The sequence below is a fragment of the Podarcis bocagei genome (genome assembly GCF_964188305.1).
Source record: "Podarcis bocagei genome assembly, chromosome: 13".
In the NCBI taxonomy this organism is placed as follows: Eukaryota; Metazoa; Chordata; class Lepidosauria; order Squamata; family Lacertidae; genus Podarcis; species Podarcis bocagei.
The window spans coordinates 41,335,311-41,360,449 of NC_138138.1; the positions used below are offsets into that span (position 1 = coordinate 41,335,311).

A 25,139-nucleotide genomic window follows, 5' to 3' on the forward strand; every position below is an offset into this window, starting at 1 on the left:
TCGGTTAAGAGGAGTCAGTCAAACAGTTGAGATAATCCGTCAGAAGGTATTAGAAAGGTATAGGCCGGTAAAGAAACTAAAGTTAACAGGAATATTATCTGAGAAACCATAAACTTGTTAATGTTTGTAAAATAAACTTGTTTTGTTTTTGTTTTTTTGTTCACTTTTAATAACTGACTGAACTCAGTGTTTTACCAGAGTGTAACTGGTTGGTGGCAGCGGGGAAGCGAGCACAGTGGTGGCACAGGGATCATTAGACCGTTAAACGTCCGGGGACCCTGTGTGGTTGCCACAAAAGGTCATGGCTAGTTTGATTCAGGGTTCTGCTTTCTTTGTCCTTACAACAGTCAAGTGAGAAAAGAGATAATGGTTAATTTAGAGGTTTACAAAAGGACACAAAATAACATTAGAAGAGTTTGCTGGATCAGGCCAATGGCCCATATACTCCATCATCCTGGTCTCACAGTGGCCGAACTGTTGCCTGTCAGGAACCAGCAAGCAGGATTTGAGCACAAGGGCTCACAACTCCTCCCTCCTGTGGTTTCCTGCAACTGCTATTCAGAAGCATTGCTGCCTCCAACTGGAGACAGAGGGCAGCCATTGTGGCTAGCAGCCAACAACAGCCCCCGGTCCACTAATATGTCTAACCCTCTTTTAAAGACATCCAGGTTGGTAGCCAGCACTGCCTCTTGTGCGAGCAAGTTCCATCGTTTAACTCTGCATTGCATGGAGAAGTAATTTCATTTTTCAGTCCTGAATCTTCCAACACTCACCTTCATTGGATGGTACCAGGTTCTCGTGATACAAGAGAGGGAAGAGAGGGAGAAAAACATTTCTCCAACCACTGTCTCCATGCCGTATGAACTTCAATCATGTCAGCTCTGACTCGCCCTTTCCCTGAACTAAAAGTCCCAAATGTTGCAACCTGTCTTCTCAGCACAGTCACTCCACCCCCCTTGATCTTACATTGTAGGAGGATGTGAAGCTGCTCTTTGAACCTCAGTTTCATGCCTACCAATCCAGATCATAAAGTTTGCTGATAGCATGTTATTGTAAACAGAGCCAGACCCATTGCAAGATTAAGCATGTTATGGGCAGTGATCTCTTCTTTGAAGAACTGCATGTTATGGGCAGTGATCTCTTCTTTGTAGGGTGGCACTGTGGTCTACACCATTGAGTCTCTTGGGCTTGCGATCCGAGTGAGCTCCCATTGCCCTGTCCCAGCTTCTGCCAACCTAGCAGTTTGAAAGCACACCAGTGCAAGTAGATAAATAGGTCCCACTGTGATAGGAAGGTAAACAGCATTTCCGTGTGCTCTGGCTTCCATCAGTGTTCCATTGTGCCAGAAGCGGTTTAGTCATGCTGGCCACATGACCTGGAAAGCTGTCTGCAGACAAACACCAGCTCCCTTGGCCTGAAGCAATATGAGTGCCACAACCCCATAGTCACCTTTGAGTGAACTTAACCGTCCAAGGGTTAATTAACCTCTTATCTTTACCTGTAGGCAGGAAGGTGGAGAAAGAACTGACATGGATGAATCCATATATGACCTTTGGGTTTTGGGTTCCTACAGAGATCCATCTTGTCTCTGATGCAGCTTAACATTTGCATGAAACTGCTGGAAGAGTTTTGTCTGGAAATTTCTCATGGTTTCATGGAGCCAATTCCTGGGGTGAGGAGCTCCTTCATTTGGAGGTCTTCAGGCAGAGTCTTGACAGCCACCTGCTGAACATACTGTAGGGCTAGATTTCCTGCATCAGGCCAGATGGCGTACAAAACTCCCTCCAGCTGTGTAGGATGCTGTGGATACTCCTCTCTCTTCTCCTCACATTATTTCAGGGAGGATGTGAAGGTCCTGCATTCTTGGCTGTCAGCAGACAGGATGTGGGTGCAGAAATGGAATATGAATTACTGGCAAAAGTGGGTCAGTTACCTGTTGCAACCCTTTCATATGCAACATTTGGCTGCTGGATAGAGATTAGGGTTTACCTGTTGCAATCATACACAGAGATGATTCTGGGTTTTTTTTTAATAAAATTTTTATTGGTTTTTCAGTTTTTATAAAGACAAACAATACACACTACAAACAAACAAACACACAAACAAACATGTATAATTTCGTATCCCTTTTTCTTAAACCTTACTTCACCGACTTCCCCATACCTCCCCTTTCTACATCCCAAATTCCAAACTTATTTCAGCAAATCCTAGCTTTTGGTTTTATCAAATTTTTCCCATATTCTTTTCTTTTACTTAATCTTTTACAGTTGTAAACCCCTTTTTTCCCTAAAACCTCGACATTTTAGCTTTCATTAATTTTACAATGTTTCTTAAGATAAATTTTGAATTTCTTCCAATCTTCTTCCGCCGTCTCTTTCCCCTGATCACGGATTCTGCCGGTCATTTCAGCCAGTCCCATATAGTCTATCACCTTCATCTGCCATTCTTCCAGAGTGGGTAGATCTTGAGTCTTCCAATGCTTTGCGATGAGTATTCTTGCTGCTGTTGTAGCATACATAAAAAATGTTCTATCTTTCTTTGGCACCAATTGGCCGACAATGCCCAAGAGAAAGGCCTCTGGTTTCTTAGGGAAAGCACATTTAAGTACCTTTTTCATTTCATTATATATCATTTCCCAGAAAGCCTTAATCTTCGGGCACGTCCACCAAAGGTGATAAAAAGTACCTTCAGTTTCTTTACATTTCCAACACTTGTTATCAGGCAAATGGTAAATTTTTGCAAGCTTGATTGGGGTCAGGTACCACCTATAAATCATTTTCATAATATTTTCCTTTAAGGCATTACATGCCGTAAATTTCAAACTGGTGGTCCACAACTGTTCCCAGTCAGCAAACATAATGTTATGACCAATGTCCTGTGCCCACTTAATCATAGCAGATTTAACTGTTTCATCTTGTGTATTCCATTTCAGCAACAAGTTATACATTCTAGACAAATTCTTGGCATTGGGTTCTAACAATTCTGTTTCTAATTTTGATTTCTCCACCTGGAAACCAATTTTCCTGTCTTGTTTATAAACCTCCATTATTTGATAATAATGGAGCCAATCTCGTACTTTGGTCTTCAATTTCTCATGACTCTGTAATTTCAATTTCAAAGAGATGATTCTGGGTAAGAAAATAATTGTTTATTGTAATACCTGGGTCCTGCAGGCGCCCTTTCTGTGCTCCTCCTCGTTGAGCAGCTGTTTGGCTGCTTCACTCTCATCCAGCTCTCCCCCAAGCAACTTCAAGGATTGCTTTTTTTTTGAGGGGGAGGGTTGTGTGTTTTTGAAATTCCCAAAGGAGGAGCAGGTTCTTCTCTCACGCTCACACGTTTTCCTGCTCCAACTCCTTGCCGCTCCTCCCTGCTTCAGAACCTGCTGGGAAAGAGAGCGAGCGCTCCCGGGAAAGACGCCTCTTGCGCTCGCCCCGCCCTCGAGTCTCCTGCCGCGGACGGAGGGAAGCATCTCAAAGGGTTTCTTCGCCAAAGGGAGCAGCAAGCGACGGGTTTCCCGCTGCCCTCGGGCCAGGCATCTCTCCTCCGGGGCATCAGGCGCCGCGAGTTGGGCACCAGAGTCTGGCTCTCCTGCCTCTCTGCCTTGGCACAGTCTCCGGATCTGGGTCTTTCGCTGGCTGGGCTGGGGCTGGCGGGGAAGGAGCGCGATGGCCAAGAAGACTCCCAGGGGACGCTTCGCGGAAGCCCAGGTAGAGGGGGAGTTCCGAAGGCTGGAGATGGGTAGCGAGGAGGACCACGACGGCAACCTGAGGGCGCGGCTGCCTAGTTGTGGCTTTGGCCTCAAGCAGTGCTCCTTGGTATGGTCACAGCGGTGCTGGAAATAGACAAGAACGTCCCGTTTTCAGATGGGAGAAGGATTCTGGAATCCTCATTCATGCTTGTGGTTTTATTATAGGATCTTCCAGAAAGAATAAAAGCAGAGGTGTTTTGGGACTCAGAAAGGGACCATGAAGCTTACAGGTAAGTGATCTCTCTCCCCAATCTCTTGAAAATTTCTCCCTTCAGGGAATGGTTTCTACATTGAATTGTTCTTCGGAACGCATCTGGTTTCTGTGGGTCTCACAGTCATCAAATATGGTTGCTGTCTCCACCCATGTTCCTCTAAATATGATGAAGGAAATGCAATTTAAAACTTTTGTACTGTAGCGCATATAAGACCCGCTGGTGGACTTGACCACTGATCAGTTATAACATGCATTTTGTGTGTTTATTTGGAAAATAATCACTACAACTTTAACTCCATGTTACATTGGTAAGCATTGTTACAGAACGGATGAAACATGTACAAATGGTTTTTCAGAACTGGATGAGGAGGTGGACTAGGCCCAGGATTAAAAACCTATGAGGAGGACCAGAGTGAAGCCTGTCATGTCAGTTCAATCTGCCCCAGGGGTGGGGCCAGTGTCGCAGCCTGCCTGCCATTGGCCAAATAGGCAGTCAAGGCGCGATCCACTTCCTGGGCCTGGGTGAAGCTAAAATGGATTCACCCAAACCCAGGAAAACCCCTCACCTCCAGCACAACCGTCAGATCAAGGGGAGGCATTGTCAGTGTCCCACAACAGTGCCCAGGTTGCGGTAAGCGTCATTACACAACATATGTTTTTTCAAAATTTTCTTCTTTTTTCTTCTTTATGCTTTCACCGCCCCCTTATTTTTATTCAATGCCCCCCAATTGCACCTGAAGCTCCCACTGCCCCCCTCAATCATTCCAGCACCCTGCAGGGGGTGGGATCACCCACTATGAGAAATACTGGTTTAGAGCAAAATGGGTTCATGGCTTGTAGAACCCCTGGCCTGCTCAATGAATATGATAGTTTCCCCTGAAGTTCTAGTATCATCAACACACCAGGAATCAGAAGATTAGTAGTTAATCCTACCACTTGGCTTTACTCTGCATGAACGCAGGCATTTTAAAGTCACCTTCTCAGTATCAGAAGAATACTTTTTGGGCAGCCTCATAATAAACATGCTTCTCTGTGGCAAAATCCTGAGTGTGCAGAGTGGTGCCTGCCCAGGAAATTTCCTTCCATAATTTTTTTTACCTCCTTACTCAGCGTGTGAAGCACCTCCTGCAAAAATATCAATTAGACCAGCAGAGGAAGTTCTCTTCATCCATGTTCAACCTGATTCCCCTTTCATCTTTCCCTTTGTGCCATTCAGAGCGCGCTTCACAAAGGCTGGCTCCTTCCATTGCTGTGTTACTGGTCTCATATGGGAAGTGAGAGGAGCTGTGACCATAACATACCACTTTGATTCATGGCCTAAGCACCTGGAAGAACAAAACACCAAGGAGTGGCAGATCGCTGGCCCTCTGCTCAACATTAAAGTGGATGCAGTAGAAGCCATGGCAGCAATTTGCGTCCCTCACTCCTTGTCTCTTTCAGGTATTACATGGGAAAAACCTTACAGCATTATAACCATAATAGGAAGAAGCTTAAACAGGAATAACTTCCATTGACATTTCCAGAATGTTTGGGGGCCAGTGGTGTGGGTTCTAGGGATCAGTAGTGCTGGCTAAATTGTCTTTTCTGATTTGTTTCAATTTTGCAAAATGTTCTGCTATTTTACTGTTTTTGTGATGCTTTTTATTTTGTTGTAAGACATGTTGGAGCTGTCATCTAAACCACAGAGCCTAGGGCTTGCCGATCAGAAGGTTGGCGGTTCGAATCCCCGCGGCGGGGTGAGCTCCCATTGCTCGGTCCCTGCTCCTGCCAACCTAGCAGTTCAAAAGCCCATCAAAGTGCAAGTAGATAAATAGGTACCGTTCTGGCGGGAAGGTAAATGGCGTTTCCGTGTGCTGCTCTGGTTCGTCAGAAGCGGCTTAGTCATGCTGGCCACATGACCTGGAAGCTGTACGCTGGCTCCCTCGGCCAGTAAAGTGAGATGAGCACTGCAACCCCAGAGTCGTCCACGACTGGACCTAACGGTCAGGGGTCCCTTTACCTTTACCATGAGAACATACAGTACTGTGAAACAATGCTATAGACCTCTTAAATGATGATGAGAAAATAAATACTTGCATGATACAGAGAGGGTGAGGGTTAAGTGATGGTGATTTTTTTTTTCACTTTCCCACTTGTAACATGTTTGTCTATGTTTCCTTTGGGCTCCTTTTCAGGTAAAGATAGTTCCCATGTCTACATTGCACATTTTGTCGAAGGGGGGATGAGGCTGGAGAAACCAGACAGAGTGGAGCCTCACCATGCTGTGTTGGAAAACCCCAAGTTCTCTTCCCTTGGAGTCATTTTCAAAAAGTGGTTTAAGCAAAATATCAACACTGTTGTGCTGCTCTATCAGAGCCTTCGACTGGAAACACCAACGTTTCACCTGTACCTTCTACCCAATGACCTTTCGATAATAAAGGTAACGAGGAACCTCCAAGTCTGGTATTCCGATTGCCTGGATCATTTACTTGATCATATTAACCCCAACTATGAACAATTGTTGGACTTGATCAGTTCTACCCGACATGCCAGTAGAGAGAAAATTAACAAGTTGCCCTCTGCTGGGTTACTTATCTTCTCACCAACACTGTTGCTTTAAAGTGATTTTTCCAAAATTGAAATACACCCTTTTCACTTCTTAAACAACCTGCTTGCTAAAGCCCAAATTCCCTGTCTGGTTCTCCAAACAACGGTGTTGTCACTGAATTGTGAAACAATTCAGTCCTTAGCCTCCCTTGTGAGTCCCAATGGATTTCTTCCGGAAACATTCACTGAAATCAGGCTTCCTCCAGGGTAAACGGATTTAGTGATGAGGAAATTCTGCTTAATTCATACAAGCTATCTAAATGAACTTTTGAGGAAGAACATCCTTCTTCATGGGTTTCATGGCTTCTGTGGTTTCCTGCATGGACTCATCAAGGTGCAGATGGACCCAGGATTGCTGGTACCTCTCGGCCACCAGGATGTCCAGTCCAAGAGCCCTGGGCCAGGGAATCTCCTCCTTACATTTTAGTTTCTGGTGCCATGTGCTTTAATTTTCTTCATATTGCAGATGGAGAATCTGTGTCTCTGCAGATGTTACTGGACTACAAAACCCATCAGCCCTGACTCTTGCTGACTGGAGGGCATCAGGTTCCCCATTCCTGCCTTAGCTGGTGTAACAATGCCAAGAAAGTTGTAGGGATCTAGTCTTGGCTTCCTCTCCGCTTATCTCAAATGTGACTTTATTTGTCTTTCCCAGGCGGTCAATGACAGTGAAGAAAATTCAAAGAGAATAGAGAACCCCCCTGTGACTCTGAGACCTCTGACAATTGGCTCTCAGGTTTCTTTGAAGCCTTCAAAGAATGTCGCAGCCTGTCCTGAGGTGAGACAAATATGATGAAAGGTTTTGCAGAGCCCAGATGGTGAAGCCTGAGAATGGGAGAAATTCAACCAGGATCCCTCTTCACCCTTTAAGTTGACTCCCTTACAATGGCGGGTTGGGCTAAGCCAGATTCACACGTACGAAGGTTTCATTCTTTCCCACAGGAACTGGAGTTTCAATACCTGGATGCCGAGAAACTGCAGCAGTACGTAGAACTGTCTGCTGAGCGAATGCAAGACGAGTTCTTCTTCTGCCTGATGAAGAAGGGCACACCTGAAATTGTCTGGAAGGCGCATTTGAAAAAAAGTGAGTTTTAATCAAGGGATGATCATGAGGTTGGGTCATATCTTAGGAGGCAGGACAGAAAAAGACCACCAGTCACGTTCCCTCTTTGACTGCCTCTTATTCTATTTCAGGAGAGTTCATTTCAGAGGAGATGGATTCTCCTATTCCACACCCAGCACAAGGTGAGCAGGTTTTAATTATTTCTCTGCATGTATTTGTATCCCACTTCCCTCCCAATAGGAGCACAGAGGGCTGATGAAACAGTAGCAGAACTGGTTTTGCTGACCTTGAACTCCTCACTCTAAGTTTTACAGTGTGAGCTTATCAGTTTTAAACCGAGTGTCAGTTCTTTTAAATATTAACTGTTACTTGCTTTTATTGTCATTTGTTTATGAAGTGATACTGCAAGCATAATACATAAATCTGTGAGACAATGTTCCATAGGCTCGTCTTCTTCCAAGGACAGAGACCTTGTGGGCAAAGTTTTCATGGCTTTTGGATAGTGAGCGAAATGGTCTCTTCTCTCCCTGTGGGAGAAAGCTGGGTTCAGTAATTATAACGACAATAACAGAAGCATAGAATTTGGAGGGATTCCAAGTCTCATCTAGTTCAACCCACTACAATGAAGGAGCTATCAATTCCCGGGCTTTCAAGCAATAAAATATAAAGCTGAGTATAATACTATGTGAAATTAATTATCTGATAATGTGCTGTTGTTTCATGATACCCCATATTATGATGCCACCTCACTCTCCCTAATGGTAGGGCTGGCCCCATCCCTGGCTCCCTTGCAACTGCTCTCACTTACTGTATTTCAGTTTTATACTTCCTCAACAGTTATGGCTTTGCCCAAAGAATTCTGGGAACTGTAGGCAGATGAGCTACTAGTAATGCTCTGTTCACAATCCCTCCCCTCATGGAACTACAATTCCCAGGGCATGGGGGAGGAGGGAATGAGTTGGGCAACCAGTCTTAAGCCTGCAGTGTGAACCTGTAGCAAGATTTCCGTTCTTTTTCGCTTTCCTGGCAGGGCCGCAGTTTCCAAACTCTTCCAACGTGCACTTCATCGAGCGGCACAGGGAGGCGCTAATCCAACGGACCACCTCAGCAGAACCGGTGCTGGATAGATTGTATGGCTCCGTCCTCAGTGAGGAGCAATATCAAAGAATCATTGCTCAGGAAACTAACCCAGACAAGATGCGAGAGCTCTACAAGCTTGTGCCAAGCTGGGACCTCCGGTGCAAGGATATGCTGTATGAGGCACTGAAGGCCAAAAACCCATACCTCGTGAAAGACCTGGAAGGGCAATGAGGCCCCAAGGGAAGGCAGAAGGCAAGACCCCTTTCAAGGCATTTTATTTATAAAATAAAGTGCATATTAAAACACTTGTCAGCTTTAGCTCTCTGAGCAGGCCTGTCTCAACAAATAAGTTGTTTCACATTCTGAGGATATTTTCCCAGAGGCCAGAGAGATCCTGGTAGTGGGTACTTCAATGACTGGCAACATGGACAGCTGGGTGTGAGCTGGGCACACAGACTGCTGGGTGAATTGCTTTTCTGGCTTCCTCACATTCAGAGTGTGCTCCACAGAGACTGACTCCTTACTTTGTGGCGATACTGATCTATGTGAGATGAGAGGATCTGTGATCATAACATACCACTTTGATTCATGGTCTAAGCACCTGCACCAGGCATAGGCAAACTTGGCCCTCCAGATGTTTTGGCACTACAACTCTCATCATCCCTAGCCAACAGGACCAGTGGTCAGAGATGGTGGGAATTGTAGCCCCAAAACATCTGGAGGGCCAAGTTTGCCTATGCCGGCTCTACATGAATGGAAGACAATTCCTTGTTGCTGGTCCAAGCAGTTCCATACACTTTCCTAACTTCCTGTGTCTCTCATCTCCCAGTGGTTTTCAACCTTTTTGAGTCCACCGCTTCCTTGACCAGCCACTCATCCTTTCTGCAGCTCCCCTCTGGGAGCCACTGACGCTGGGGTTCTGCTACAAGGCACACGTACTGGGGAATCTCTCCCTTCCGTCCCACCCCCTTTCAGCGCTATTTTTGGCACACATGTAAGTGGGGAGGCATGTGTCGGTGGGAAGCCAAGCAATGTGCTGCAGGTCCAAATTGATGGACTCCACATGGCAGCCCAGCTTCCCTTTGGTTGGGTGGGGGGCATGGAGAGGGCAAAACAAGATTAGGATCAGAAGCAGATTTTTTTTTGTTACCATGGGGAAGGAAAGCAATAAACACACAGCAAAGGACACACATACAGACACAATCCTTTCCTGCAACATTCTCCCTGTCCCCATAAAGCTGGCTGACTGTTAAGGAGGAGGGGGTTGCCTGGGGGGAGAGGTAGAGAAGAGCAGGGGGTGGTGTTGAGGGTAGAAGGAGTGAGAAACACAAAAGACACTGCTCACTTTCAGGGCTACAGTGGTACCTCGGGTTACATACGCTTCAGGTTACAGACTCCACTAACCCAGAAATATTACTTCGGGTTAAGAACTTTGCTTCAGGATGAGAACAGAAATCATGCAGCGGCGTATGATAATAATAATAATAATAATAATAATAATAATAATAATAATAATAATAATTTATTATTTATACCCCGCCCATCTGGCTGAGTTTCCCCAGCCACTCTGGGCGGCTCCCAATCAGTGTTAAAAACAATACAGCATTACATATTAAAAACTTCCCTGAACAGGGCTGCCTTAAGATGTCTTCTGAATGTCAGGTAATTATTTATCAGCAGCAGCAGGAGGCCTCACTAACTAAAGTGGTGCTTCAGGTTAAGAACAGTTTCAGGATAAGAACAGACCTCCAGGATGAATTAAGTTCTTAACCTGAGGTACCACTGTATTTTTAAAACCCTCTTTATAGGGTGGACACCCACACACCATCATCATCAAGCTACTTTGCTACCTTAGCATGGTGATTTCTCAAGCCATCTATGTAGAACTAAGGAACTGTTTGTTACTGAAGCTGGGGAGGGTTTTTGTTTGGAGGAGGGAGATTTTCAGAATATAAACAGTCATGCAAAAGTGTTTCCCTCTTTTTTTGTCACTGTTTTATTTTTGGAAGATAATGTGTTGCAAGTTAAAGCTGCCAGCTCCCCTGAATGTTCCTCAGAACGAGAGAGAGAGAGAGAGAGAGAGAGAGAGAGAGAGAGAGAGAGAGAATGCAGGAAGATCAGGGTTGCAAGTTAGTGAAAGGACGACACCCCTGAATGTTCCTCAATGTGCCCCGGCACACTAGTTTAAAAACAATGTTATAACCACAACAGTAGAAATCCTAAATTGAATTAAATATAATGTTGTGGAACACAGAAAGAGAAATAATGGTGCTTGGTTTCTAAACCCAGGCTTGTATTTCCCCCTTTGTAGCATGTCTGTCCCTCTGAAATCACCCTGACTGATTTTAGCATGGTGATTCCTCAGCATCAGTAGTTCTTGAGTACAAACCTCCAAAGTGTTTCTGCAAACATCTTCCCAGGGCACAAGGACTCTATATTTCTATGATTCACACCTGCCCTACATTGTACTTTGAACTTTAGTTTTATGCCTACCAACCCACCTAATAATGTTTCCTGGTAGCATGAGGATTTCAGGCAGGTTACTGTAAACAAAGGCTGGGCCAGTGATCTCTTCCTTGTAGGCAGCAAGGTGGAGAAAGATCGGGCATGGATGAATCCGTATATGAGCATTGGGCTTGTGGGCTCCTGCAGAGATCCATCTGGTCTCTGATGCAGCTTAGCATTTGCATGAAACTGCTGGAAGAGTTTTATTTGGAAATTTCTCATATGGTTTCATGGAGCCAATTCCTGGGGTGGGGAGCTCCCTCACTGAAGGCCATAGGAGCCAGTTCCTAGTGGCCAAGGACCCTTCGCCCCCTCATAAAATATGTGACCCCCCCAAGTTGACAGTCATTGACATTCAAAAGGTTTGTGTGTACCACATATTGTGGTATATTCTTCTTGTTCTCTTCTATATGTTAAATCTGCAACCTGTTCATATTTTTTTCAAGTTGGCACCCCTGCTGGAGGTCTTCAGGCAGACTCTTGACAGCCACCTGTTGAAAATGCTGTAGGGCTGGATTTTCTGCATCAGGCCAGATGACCTAGAAAATTCCCTCCAGCCATAGAAGATGCTGATGATACTCCTCTCTCCCCTCCTCACATTATTTCAGGGAGAAGGTGGAGGTCCTGCATTCAGGTCTGAGACTTGTCTGCATACAAGTTGTGGGTGCAGAATCTGGATATTAATTACTGGGATAAGTGGGCCGGTTACCTGTTGCAACCCTTTTGTATGCAAAATCTGCAGCATTGGGTGGGTGAATCTGGTTAGAATCATAGAATCTTACTGTTGGAAGAGACGTCAAGGGTAATCTAGTCCAACCCCCTGCAATGCAGGAATCTCAGCTGAAGTATCTCCTGACTAAAGATATTAGTTTAGTCACAGGAAACTGAGGTGATGCTCTAGAAACCTGCTAAAGGGCAAGAAACTGCAGGAAGGAAGCAGCTGCAGAGAACAACTCATGATTTCATTTGTCTCTCCATAATGCACAAAGCATGGGACACAAACAAGATGAACTGGAGCTTTTTATCCAGGATCACAAATACGACCTGGTAGGCATTACTGAAACTAGGTGGGATGAGACTTATGACTGGACTGTAGGGATTGACCAATCAGGAAGGGTGGAGGAGTAGCATTATATATGAAGGATGTGTAAATTTTTGAAAAAAATCCATGACTTTGAGGATGAAAAGCAGATTGAGGGTTATGGGTAAAAATTGTAGGAGAAAGAAACAGCAGTGACCTTACCAGATTGAAGACTTGGATGAGCAGATAACCAAACATTCAAAAAGGAGAGAAATAGTAATCATGGTGACTTCTGCTTGTTTCTTTCACACAGAGAAGCTTCCAGAACCCTCTTGAATTAAGTAGAATAGGAAAGATGTCTACACATCATATCAATACACTCTGCACTAAGAAATGCAGACTGATAGTGTGTGCATCGCCTCATGTGATCGATAATGCAGGGCTGGGCTTCTCCGCCCCCCCCCATGTATTTTTCAAGTTGGCACTCCTGACCCCCACCCACCAGGTTTAATATCTTGGCTGCCACGCTGCAAGTAAATGAAAGTTTCTGTGGCAGGATTATGCCTCATGCAGTTAAAAATAAAAGCACTCACTGCCTAGGTTTGTTATATTCCAGTGCGCTCGATTGCCACGCTGTGTGTGTGATTGTGTGTGTGGAAAATGTTCCGGTGGGCTCTTTGGTTTTTCTGTGCCAGTCTCCTCAGCTGCCGCCCTTAGAAACTAGCATCCGAGAGCGCAGCACAAGTGGCAGAAGGCACGCATTTCAAGCCCACGCCCAGGAAGAATCCTGGGAACCACAGTTCACCTCTGAGAGATCTACAAGTCCCAGCACCCTGAACAAAATAACAGATTCCTTTTCTTTGGGTGGGGTGCGTTAGATTTCCAAAAGACTAGCAGGTTTTTCTCGCGCGCCCCCACATTTTCCTGCTCTGCCTCCTCGCCGCTCCTCCCGGCTTCAGATCCTGCGCAAAGGGAGAGCAAGAGCGGATTTTCTTCACCCCCGTCTTGCAGCCAAAGCGCCCCTGCAAATCTTGCGAGGGCTGCCTTCGGAGGTCTTCCCCCGAGAACCGCTCAGCCAAATTCTTCCAACGCAGGGCTGGGCTGGGGAGGCCGGAAGGCGAGCTGCTGGAAAGACGCCCCTTCCGCCCTTCCCGCCCTCCAGTCTCCTGCTGCTGCCGGAGGGAAGGATCTCCAAGAGTTTCCTCGCCAAAGGGAAAAGAAGGCGACGCGCAGGGCAAGAGACGGGGCTCTCGGAGCGGGTTTCCTGCTGCTCACCGGCCAGGCCTCTCTCTTTCCCGGCGAGTTGGCCCGGGGATCGCGCCCACCTGCCTCTCTGCCTTGGCACAGTCTCCAGATCTTCTGAGTTTTTCTCTGGCCGAGGCTTTGGCTGGGCTGTGGCTGGCGGAGAATGAGCGCAATGGGGACTAAGTTCTTCTTTTCCACAAATCACATGCGTGCCCTCATTTTCTTAAATCCTGAGTACCCGAATCTGCAATCCGCCAGGTATCTCCTTCTGGACGTCTTGCAGGAGTTGAAGGAGGGGGGAGGGGAGTGGGAGAAATTCAAGCGCGAACTGCTCAGATTCCCGGTCAATGGAAGAAGAATCTCCGAGGAGTTGCTCAAGGAAGCCATGCCTTTGCAGCTCGTAGACCTGCTGTTCAGCTACTACGGTGAGGCTTATGCTGTGGAGGTGACGGCCCTGGTGCTGCAGGCAATGGACTACAATCCGCCGGTGGACGATCCCTCGGGTATCACCTGGCTAAGTAAGGGACTTGGAGCGGGGCGGGGGCTCGATCCGACTGATGGTGCTGACGCCTCGCGGGTTCTGTCAGTACCGAGAGCTCAGCTCCTTCCCATGGTTGCCTTCGTCCTTGGGTGGGGAAACCTTTCCAACAGGAGAGTCGCATATCCTCCTGGGCAACATTCCAAACAATCATAGGATCTAAGAGTTGGAAGGGACCCCAAGGGACACCTGCAATTTAGGGATTTCAGCTAAAGCTTCCATTACAGATGGCCAACCTCTTCTTAAAAACCTCCAAGCAGTGGCGTAGCGTGGGTTGTCAGCACCCAGGGCAAGGCAAGTAATTTGCGCCCCCTAACCCGTGGATTTTAGCACTCAAGTGCGAGCGTCCCCCCCAAATGTTGTGCCCAGTGCGGCCAGCCCCCCTGCACCCCCCACGCTACACCGCTGCCTCCAAGGAAGGAGAGTCTACCACCTCTTGTGGGAGTCTGTTCCACTGCTGAACAGCTCTTACTGTCAGAAGCTTTTTCCAAATGTTTAGCTGGAATCTCCTTTCTTGGAACTTGAAGCCATTGCCTGGAGTCCTACCCTCCAGAGCAGGAGAAAAGACCCAAATTCCAGGAGTGGGGGGAGGTGGAGGTCCAGGGTGAAAGTGAGTGGAATGATGGATGTAAATCTTCCCTGTGTAAAGTGAGGTGGCGCCTTCCCACACCCCTCTGCCCTCCATCTGAACCAGGGCTGCCCCAAGACATGTTAGCACCTGAGGCAAAACACTACACGGCATCCGCTCCCCACCGGGGAAGAAGGAACATCAGAAACAGGGTGGGAAATAATTGTAGAAGCCGCTAAAGTGTTAAGAAGAGGCCTGTAAGTTAAGGGAGTCTTCAAACCCTCCTGGATCAGTTTCTCTCTTCCGGGCCAGGCTGAGCTCCTTCAATCACCTGAGAGGCTAGAAGGATGGGAAGCTGCCTTAGGGCACATTGGGTCACTGGGTCCATCTAGTTCGTTCCAGGGATTTAGGCAGGAATCTTTCCAAGCCCTTTCTGGATCCTCCAGTGATTAAACCTGGGATCCTTTGCATGCATGTGATCTACTACAAATCCACAGCCCTTCCCTACTTAGTCCAGTCTGAAAGTGCTCCAACAGGAAGAGAAGGGGAATGTAGGAATGCTGGATTTTTCTGTTCAATACTTCTACTAACATCAATAATCACCACAGTGCAGTTTACACAATTATGGCTGCTGGCCGCACTGAATACATTGAAGGAGTCAGATCTGAAGAAGTTCAAGAAGGATCTCAGCATGTTCCCCATCAAGGAAGGCTATGTCAGTATCCCCAGGAAACTGCTGAAGAAAGCAAATGCTTGGGAGCTCACAGAACTGCTTCTTGCATACTTTGATGAGGATTATGCTGTGGAAGTGGCTTCAGAGGTGCTGAAAGCCTTCGACCGTGAGCCCCTGCCAGAATGTCCCCCAAGTTCCACCAGGGAAGGTAAGGAACTTGGAAGGGAGAATGTGGGCTGAGTCTGATGGGACTGGGTGGAGAGGAGGCTTCTAGAACAGGGTTTTGTTTTTGTTTTGTGTGTGTGTGTGTGTGTGTGTGTGAGAGAGAGAGAGAGAGAGAGAGAGAGAGAGAGAGAGAGAGAGACACCTATGTGCCAATCTGAATATGTCTTCTTGACATTTTGGGAATGTTAAGGAAGGTTGGAAATGACATATCTTTTTGATATTATCCCCCCTCACTCATGCTAGTGATAAATAGCAGAGCACATTCCCTTTGCAACTTATTGGAAGCAAGTTGATGATTCATTAGAACCTCTGCTGATAAACCTCCAAGGAAGGAGAGACCATAACGTCCCAAGGGAGTCAGTTGCACTGCTGAACAGCTCTTACTGTCAGAAAGTTCTTCCTGGTATTTAGTCATAATCTCCATTCTTGTAACTTGAAGCCATTGGTTTGTGTCCTACCCTCAAGAGCAGGAGAAAACAAACATGCTCCCTCCGTTTACAGCCCGTAAAATATTTGAAGATGGCTGTCATATCTCCTCTCAGTCTCCTCTTTTCCAGGCTAAACACACCCAGCTACTTTAAGCACTCCTCATAAGGCTTGATTTCCAGACCCTTGTTCATCTTGGTTGCCCCCCTCTGTACACGTTCCAGCTTGTCAACATCCCTCTTAAGTTGCGGTGCTCAGAACTGGACACAGTATTCCAGATGTGGTTTGACCAAGGCAAAATAAAGTCATACTATTATTTCCCTTGATCTGGACAATATACTTCTGTTGATGCAGCCGAGAATAGCATTAGCCACTTTTTGCTGCTGTATCACACTGCTGACTCATGTCAAACTTGTAGTCCACTAAGACCCCTAGATCCTTTTCACATATGCTATGAGTTGTCAGGTCGATAGGCTCTCCCACACAAGACAAGCACTCTGATTATTCCCCCCCCCATTTTTAAAATTGTTTTTCCACATTTATGACAAAAAAACATTACAAAACACACAACAAAGAAAAACACTTCACAAGACAGTAAGCTAAACACACACACAAAATATTTCTTCAGATATTTAATTGTCATAACATTATAACTGACTCCCTTGCATCCCCTCTAACTGAATTTATTTATCTCACCTGTATGACAGTTCTCCATATTTTTAATAATATTGACTCCTAACATTTACTAACCTCTTCTCCTTTATTAATATTCTAATCCTTAATATTTACTAACACATATTCTTATTCTACCCCAAAACCTATTCCTTGATTCCAAGAATTTTCTAGTTATCTTATATTACAATATTTAGCTAAATATTCTTTACATTTCTTCCAATCCTCTTGTGTCTCCTCTTCTTTCTGGTCTTGGATTCTTCCAGTCGGGTCGGCTAGCTCCAAAAAATCCAACATCTTCATCTGCCAATCTTCTATTGTTGGTATTTCTTGCAATTTCCAATTTTTGGCTAATAAAAGTCTTCCCACTGTAGTGTTGGTATTGTCTGCCTTTGTGCCTTCAGTATGTCACCCATGACATCAACAGCCAAAATAGTGTTGGAAAGAAGTATGCATTCCACATTAAGCTTTAGGTCACCCAGACTGACCTGTATGAGATGGAAGTGAATCCTTTGCCAAATCTGTGTGTCAGTGCCAAATAATGGTTCAAAATATGTAGAAAGGGAAAAGGACTCAGTAAAGCCGTTGACATGCACTCACTTTCTCAATATCTAGCAGCAGAGCGACTTTGCGAAATGCATGTTTCAAGGCACCGGTCAGCTGAATTCTTGTCGTCAAAAGTTAATCAAGCTCTGGAGGAACTTGTTCCATCAGAAAAAGCCACCAAAGGGTAATTTCTGTACTTATATAATTGACGGAAGCCACCATTTTAGCTACAATTATAGCAATGTTTCCCCCTCTCAGCTAACCCTTCCAATCCAAAACAAACGTAAAATCCATTAATCTTAAAACAATACAAGCTTTCCTGCTTAAAACAAAAATGCTTTAGCACTAATTTAATAAATGTGTGTGTGCCCCTGCTTGGGGAAAAAATACTTTGAAAATTGCTATTTTGGACCTTTCCCACTTTCTGCGTCAACCATTGGGCAGGCCTTGGAAGGCCCCAGGGAGTGCATCCGAGGGCTACCTGTGGTCCACTGGCTGCAGGTATCCTGCCTGTGTCATAGAATACCAGTCCTGGAGGGAACTCGGTGGGCCATCTATTCTAGTCCAACTGCTGCTTGAAGCAGGAAAGCAAGAGCTACAGCCTCCCCAGCAAATGACTCCTGGTATCTGAAAGACCTTTTAAACCCTCCAGCCCTGTATGCCACATTAAGCTGGTCTGAGGGCAGGGAACTTTCCAGTTGCTTGGGGGACAAAGTGGTCCTCAGTGAATGGCTTACAGTCAGGATAGCTTGGCTGGGATTATCATCTCACTCCCGGCCCGTGGAGGGACGAGTTGGGAGGGCACGGTAAGGATTGGAATTTGTTTTGGGGAAAAGAACCCCTAGGGGGCAGGGAACCCAAAGATTGGGGGAAGGTTGAAGGAAAGGACCACAGCAAGGAGTGGTATGGTTCACATAAACTTGAGGCAACCCTGAGGTGGGAGGCTAGAAAGCAACCCATAAGCCAATTTCAAACACTACAAAAGCAACTTCATAATAATATGACAAATTAGCATAGTTTCATCATAACATGTTGATAATATGAATTTAGGTGGGCCAACAGTTTGATTCCGTATGAGAGACAGTGGCGCCAACAAAATATGGGTGGGGCAGGCCTGCCTACTTCCCCTTGGTGCACTAAGTCTGGTGTCAGGCCAGTGTGCACCCAGGCAGCTGCATTGAGTGTAGGCAGTCGGTGTTGGTGTTTGCAGCATGGCCAGGGTGCTTGCTCTGCCTCCCTCTGTCCCTACGTCAGCTGCCTCCTCTCAGCCAGGCATCCGCCTTGCCCATGCCTGTCATCACCCACTGGCCAGGCATGCTCATCTTTGCTCAGGCTGCCACCATGGTAGGTTGGGTGGGGACTGTCCTCACTGCAGGAGGGTGCCACACAGAGAGAGGGAGTGAGCAATGGATGGAGGGATGGGAAGCCAGGTAGGAGACAGACACACACAAACAAACAAACCACACACTCACATGCACCACCCCCCGCCACTGCTGTGTCCCACTTTGCTCCTCCTGGAGGAAAGCCAGAAACAGAGAGTGATGCCTGGCTGGGGGTAGACAGAAAACCAAGGGAGGGAGATGGGAAGGCAGGTGGGTGGGCAGTGGTGGGGAGAAAATATTGAGGAGGTTGTGTCTCCTCTCCCCACCTTCTGTCACCTAAATAAAATAAATGTTTCTTCCACAGGTCATTGGAAAGATCCACAATCTCTAGTAATGAGATGATCTGCAAGGGAAGAAAACAATTAATGGAAATTCTTGAACCGGATATTGAACATTTTGTAGATGTGCTATACTATTTCTATGTCATCACTCTGAAAGAATACAGAGACATTTGCGAAATGTTGAAAATTTTAAAAAGTGAAAAATTGCTGAGTCTAATCCAGGAAAGGGGGGAGCAAGCTTGTTGCAGGTTCCTGGAATGTGTAGAAATGGCACATCCAGGTACTGTTCTGATTCTGCTATCTGCAATGCATGGTGAGTTTGACTTCGAGTTCTTAAACTTCAAAGGCAGTTCAACTAACTTCCTCCTTGCAAAGTCATCAGGCAAATAATTGTCCTCCTTTTACAGATTTGGATCAAACTCCACTTAAGGCAGCTGGCCCAATAGAGCCAGAGGTGCTTTGGGACTCCGAAAGGGGCAACGAAGCATACAGGTGAGTGATCTCTCCATCAGACATTTAAACACCTTTTCCATTCAGGGAACGGTTTTTACATTTAATTGTTCCACAGAGCACATCTGGTTTCTGTGGGTCTCACAATCATCAGATATGGTGGTGCTCCCTAAAACATACACAGAGTACATCTACAGTATGTTCTTCACGTTGCAATGAACAGTTGGCCATGGTGGGCAAATTCTCTCTGAAGGAAGCTTACCCACCAATCCTGATCTCTTCATTGAGGAACTCCTGGGTACCTCAAACACAGCTGGAAAATCATTACCTTGGAGCATTGCTGTTGCTTATTATTTCCAAGAGAGTGAAAAATATGGAACTCTGCATTTTTTTTTTTTTGAGGAACTGTTGGTTTCCCCCCCTTAAAATCATTTTATTGATATGGTTTAAGTTATATCCCACCTTTCTCCCAAAGAGTTCAAGGTGGCATGCATGGTTTCCCTCCCCATCACTTTAAAGCACTGTGCTTTTTGGTCTGGTGTTTAGAGCTAAATGGGTGCATGGGTTACAGAACTCTTGCCGTGGTTACCGAGTATGAGAAATTTCCCTGATGATCTCGTATCATCAACACAAGGGTAAACAGAAGATGAGTAGTTACTTTCACCAGCTTGCTTTGCTCTGCATGAAGGCACCATTTTAAAAACACCTTCTCTGTATATGAAAAACCACCTTTTTTACTTTTTGGGTGGCCTCATAGCAGTTGTGCTTCAGATGAGTGATGCTTGACCAGGAGACGTCCTTCTGTCAATATTTTACCTCCATAACTCAGTGTGTGAAGCATCTCCTGCAAAAATATCAATTAGACCAGCAGTGGAAGTTCTCCCAATTCATGTTTGACGTGCAGTGTAAATTAATAATGCAGAGTCTTCTTCAGTAAAAGAATAAAAGTTTTACTGAGTTAAAATAAATATCCTGACATTCACTCCCTTTAAGGAGTCTCAAAGCGGCTAACATTCTCCTTTCCCTTCCTCCCCCACAACAAACCCTCAGTGAGGTGAGTGAGACTGAGAGACTTCAGAGAAGTGTGACTAGCCCAAGGTCACCCATCAGCTGCATGTGGAGAAGCGAGGACGCGAACCCGGTTCACCAGATTACGAGTCCATCGTTCTTACCACAACACCTCACTGGCTCTCACAGCATAGTGAACAGAAGATTAAATTAGCTTTAGAGCATACACAGAGTTACTGAGTCACACAGAGTCTTCAATGTGCACAGGCACCACAAAGCTCAGACAGTCACTGCAGACAGATACACCAGGGACACTGGGTCTGCCTGCAAACAGATACAATATTTATAACTCATCCTCAGGATTCAGTGATTCCGCATGCTAAATGATTCTGCAGCTTTTCAGCATTTCACAACATTTCTAGACTCCTTTACTGCTTCTGCTCTCAAATACAATGTTCAACCTGATTCATCTTTCTCTTTGTGCCATTCAGAGTGCGCTCAACAGAGGCTGGCTCCTTCCATTGCGGTAATACAGATCTCATATGTGACACGAAAGAAGCTGTGACTGTAACATACCACTTTGATTCATGGCCTAAGCACCTGGAAGAACAGACCACTGAGGAGTTGCATGTCGCTGGCCCTCTGCTCAACATTAAAGTAGATGCAGTAGAAGCTGTGGCCGCCATTCACGTCCCTCACTTCTTGTGTCTTGAAGGTATGGCAGGGGGAATGTTCCCAGCATTATAACCATAGTAGGATCAATCCTAAACAGGAATAACTTCCATTGACGTTTCCTGAATGCTATGGGGCCTGCGGTGTGGATTCTAGAAGTCAGTAGTATTGGCTTACTAGTCTTTTGTAATTTCTCAAAATTTTCCAACTGTGCTGTTTTATTATTTTCTATGATTTGCATTCTGTAGTAAGCTGCCATGGGAGCATATTGCCCTGTGAAACAATGTTATAAACCTCTTAAAAGACAATAAGAAAACAAACGTTTGCATGAAATAAAAAGGTAAAGGACCCCTGACAATTAAGTCCAGTCGCAGACGACTCCGGAGTTGCAGTGCTCATCTTCCTTTACTGGCTGAGGGAGCCGGTGTTTGTCCGCAGACAGTTTTTTCGGGTCATGTGGCCAGCATGACTAAGCCACTTCTGACAAAACCAGAGCAGCACACGGAAACGCTTCCGACCGGAGCAGTACCTATTAATCTACTTGCAATTTGATGTGCTTTCGAACTGCTAGGTTGGCAGGAGCTGGAATAGGGAGGGGTTCCCTATTTCCCACTTTCCCACTGCTAACATGTTTGTCTTTTCAGGTGACGACAGTTCCCATGTCTACGTTGCACATTTTGTTGAAGGGGAGATGAGGCTGGAGAAGCCAGACAGAGTGGAGCCTCACCATGCTGTGTTGGAAAACCCCAAGTTCTCTTCCCTTGGAGTCATTTTCAAAAAGTGGTTTAAGCAAAAGATCAACACTGTCGTACTGCTCTATCAGAGACTTCGACTGGAAACACCAACATTTCACCTGTACCTCCTGCCCAATGACCCTTCTATAGTAAAGGTAACTGGGAATCTCCAACTTTGATTGGTGTTGCAGATTACCTGGATCTTTTGCTAGATCACTCTAACCATGAGAGAATACCTATGCAAAATTATACATTGGGGCGCATGAACTGTACTTACCTTTGTTGGACTTGATCTGTTTTACCAAACTTCTAGCCAACATCAACATGCTACTAGAGAGAAGATTCACAGTTGCCCTCCACTGGGTGACTTAGCTTCTCACCAATACTGTTGTTTCAAAGTGAATATTGAAATACACCCTTTTCCTTTGTTAGCCACCCTGCTTGCTAGAGGCCAAATGTCCTGCCTGGTTCTCTAAACAAACGTTGTTGTCACTGACTTGTGAAAACAAAATTCTAAGCACATTCTCTTGGAAGCCTTCATGGAAATAAGTAAGGCTTCCTTCAGATTTATTGATGAACAAATTCAGCTTTGTTCATTAAGGAATCAGCTTGATAATTATGAGCTGTCTATAAGAACTCTTGAGGAAAAACATTCTTCCTGATTTGCAGTGTTGGCACATGGGAGATAAAGCACATTATCATATTACCTTCTCAATCTGAACTTTTCTTAAAATTGCCTTCTTATGCTTCATTCAAATATTGAGGTTTTATGGCTTCTGTGGTTTCCTGCATGGTCTCATCAAGACAAGATGCAGGTGGACGCAGGATTGCTGGTACCTCTCTGCCAACTTGCTCAGGCTTAGTTCAGGCTGCCCAGTTCAAGAGCTCTGGCTTGAGTTCCCCATGTGTAATTTCTGGCGCCATAGTGGTTTAATCTTCTTCATACTGCAGATGTGGAATCTATGTATCTGCCGATGCTCTTGGACTACAGCATCCATCATCCCTGACCCCAGCTGGTTGGGGTTGATTTGAGTCCAACAACATCTGGAGGGCATCAGGTTCCCCATTCCTGCCTTAGCTGGTGTTACGGTGCCAAGAAGGTCGTAGGGATCCAGTCTTCAAGAAGTTTGGTTCCCTCTTTGCATATCTAAAAAGTGAATTTATTTGCCATTCCCAGGCGGTCGAAAAGCGTGAAGTAAATTCAAAGAGAATAGAGAAACCCCCTGTGACCCTGAAACCTCTAATGATTGGTTCTCAGGTATCTTTGAAGGCTTCAGAGGATGTCACAGTCTATCCTGAGGTGAGACAAATGTGATGAAAAGTTTTACTGGGGGAGAGTCAAACTGTGAAGTCTGAGAATGGGAGAAAAGTGGTTTCCAGCGGTAATATTTTAAGAGATATGAAAAAAAGGATTATAAATGGGTAAAAGTTTAATGGTAAGGATTTGCTGAATTAACAAATTGAACTGGAGTACAAAGAAGGGAAGTATGAGGAGGTCTGAGGAAATAAGGGTATGGAATTTATGTAAATGAAAATTAATGTGTGTTTTTATAAGTGTTTGTTATTTTGTATGTTTGTCTTTTTGTTTTCATTTGTATTTTAAAATTTTCAATAAATATCTTATAAAAAAGAGAGAGAGAATGGGAGAAATTCAACCAGAATCCCTCTTCACCCTTTAATTTGACTCCCTCGGAATGGCGGGTTGGGCTAAGCCAGATTCACACTTACAGAGGTTTCATTCTTTCCCACAGGAACTGGAGTTTCAATACCTGGATGCAGAGAAACTGCAGCAGTACGTAGAACTGTCTGCTGAGCAAATGCAAGACAAGTTCAACTTCTACCTGATGAAGAAGGGCACCACTGAAATTGTTTGGGAGGCGCATTTAAAAAAAAGTGAGTTTTGATCAAGGGATCATAGCAGGATCAAGGAGGCAGGATAGAAAAGGACCACTGGTGGCATTCCCTCTTTGACTGCCTCTTTCTTATTCTTTTTCAGAAGAGTTAATTTCAGGGGAGCTGGATTCTCCTATTCTACACCCAGCACAAGGTCAGCAGGTTGTAATTTCCCTTGTATTTGTATCCCACTTTCCTCCCAATAGGAGCAGAGAGGGCTGAGGATACAGTAGCAGATGAACTGCAGGAAGATAAAAAGTAATGTTTGTGACTTTATTCAACAACAGCCCTCCTGGATAAGGTGGTCTGGGCTTATCATTTGGTTTGGTGCCAGATGAAAATCTTTCAAGTCAGCTAGGTTTTTTTACAGACGTTTCCCACCCAGATTCAACTAATTCAGCATGGCAGCACAAGGCACCACCAGGGCAATGGGACTTTGTCCTCTCCTCACCCTCCTCACCTCAATCTTCTCTGGAGGGTCATAAAACTCTGCAGAACAGAGTTCAGAGGGAGGAGTCGGGAAATTGTCCCATCTGGCAAGCAGAACTGCCTTTGCTGACATTGAATTCCTCTCTTGAAGTTTTACAGTGTGAGCTTCTCCATTTTAAAATGAGTATCTGTTCTTAGCATATCCAAGAGAAACTTGGACGTGATTTGGAAGTCTTGGGCTCATCTCCCACCATGCTCATTTTATTCATTGTTCCTGCTTGCTTTGTAATACTATGTGAAACTGTAATGAATTAATTGTCTGACAATGGGCTGTTGTTTCATGATACCCCAAATTATGATGCCGCCTCACTCTCCCAAATGGTAGGGCTGGCCCCAGCCCTGGCTCCCTTGCAACTGCTCTCACTTACTGTATTTCAGTTTTATACTTCCTCAACAGTTATGGCTTTGCCCAAAGAATTCTGGGAGCTGTGGGCAGATGAGCTACTAGGAATGCTCTGTTAGCAATTTCTCTCCTCATGAAACTACAATTCCCAGGGTGTGGGGGAGGAGGAAATGAGTTAGGCAACAAGTTTTAAGCCTGCAGTGTGAACGTGTAGCAAGATTTCCATTCTTTTTCGCTTTCCTGGCAGGGCCGCAGCTTCTAAACTCTTCCAAAGTGCTCTTCATCGAGCGGCACAGGGAGGCTCTAATCCAACGGACCACCTCAGTGGAACCGGTGCTGGATAGATTGTATGGCTCCGTCCTCAGTGAGGAGCAATACCAAAAAATCATTGCTCAGGAAACTAACCCAGACAAGATGCGAGAGCTCTACAAGCTTGTGCCAAGCTGGGACCTCTGGTGCAAGAATAAGCTGTATGAGGCACTGAAGGCCAAAATCCCATACCTTGTGAAAGACCTGGAAGGGCGATGAGGCCCCAAGGGAAGGCAGAAGGCAAGACCCCTTTCAAGGCATTTTATTTATAAAAGTAAAGTGCATATTAAAACACTTGTCAGCTTTGGCTCTCTGAGTAGACCTATCTCAACAAAGAAGTTGTTGCACGTTCTGATGATATTTTCGCAGAGGCCAGAGGGATCCTGGTAGTGGGGGCTTCAATGACTGGCAAAATGGACAGCTTGGTCTGAGCTGGGCACATAGACTGCTGGGTGAATTGCTTTCCTG

The 25,139-nt window shown here is 45.5% G+C and overlaps 2 protein-coding genes across 3 annotated transcripts; both read left to right on the plus strand.

Annotated features, from left to right (window-relative positions):
• The first annotated feature begins 3,185 nt into the window (after positions 1-3,185).
• Positions 3,186-8,996, plus strand: LOC308570873 (NACHT, LRR and PYD domains-containing protein 1a allele 5-like). 2 transcript variants are annotated; one of them, XM_081165916.1, is made up of 8 exons: positions 3,186-3,815; positions 3,914-3,978; positions 5,179-5,402; positions 6,137-6,381; positions 7,204-7,326; positions 7,491-7,632; positions 7,743-7,793; positions 8,642-8,996. In XM_081165916.1, the coding sequence occupies exons 1-8, from the start codon at positions 3,666-3,668 to the stop codon at positions 8,920-8,922; spliced, it is 1,281 nt and encodes a 426-aa protein (XP_081022042.1). In that variant the 5' UTR covers positions 3,186-3,665; the 3' UTR covers positions 8,923-8,996. The 2 variants fall into 2 exon arrangements, with proteins under 2 accessions (XP_081022042.1, XP_081022043.1); XM_081165917.1 differs by having other exon boundaries at positions 3,188-3,707.
• A 1,397-nt stretch (positions 8,997-10,393) lies between these two features.
• On the plus strand, positions 10,394-24,931 carry LOC308570849 (uncharacterized protein). Its single transcript, XM_081165861.1, has 11 exons — positions 10,394-13,980; positions 15,177-15,449; positions 17,180-17,294; positions 18,797-19,086; positions 19,181-19,265; positions 20,723-20,946; positions 21,548-21,792; positions 22,815-22,937; positions 23,389-23,530; positions 23,634-23,684; positions 24,610-24,931. The coding sequence occupies exons 1-11, from the start codon at positions 13,626-13,628 to the stop codon at positions 24,888-24,890; spliced, it is 2,184 nt and encodes a 727-aa protein (XP_081021987.1). The 5' UTR covers positions 10,394-13,625; the 3' UTR covers positions 24,891-24,931.
• Positions 24,932-25,139: the final 208 nt, after the last annotated feature.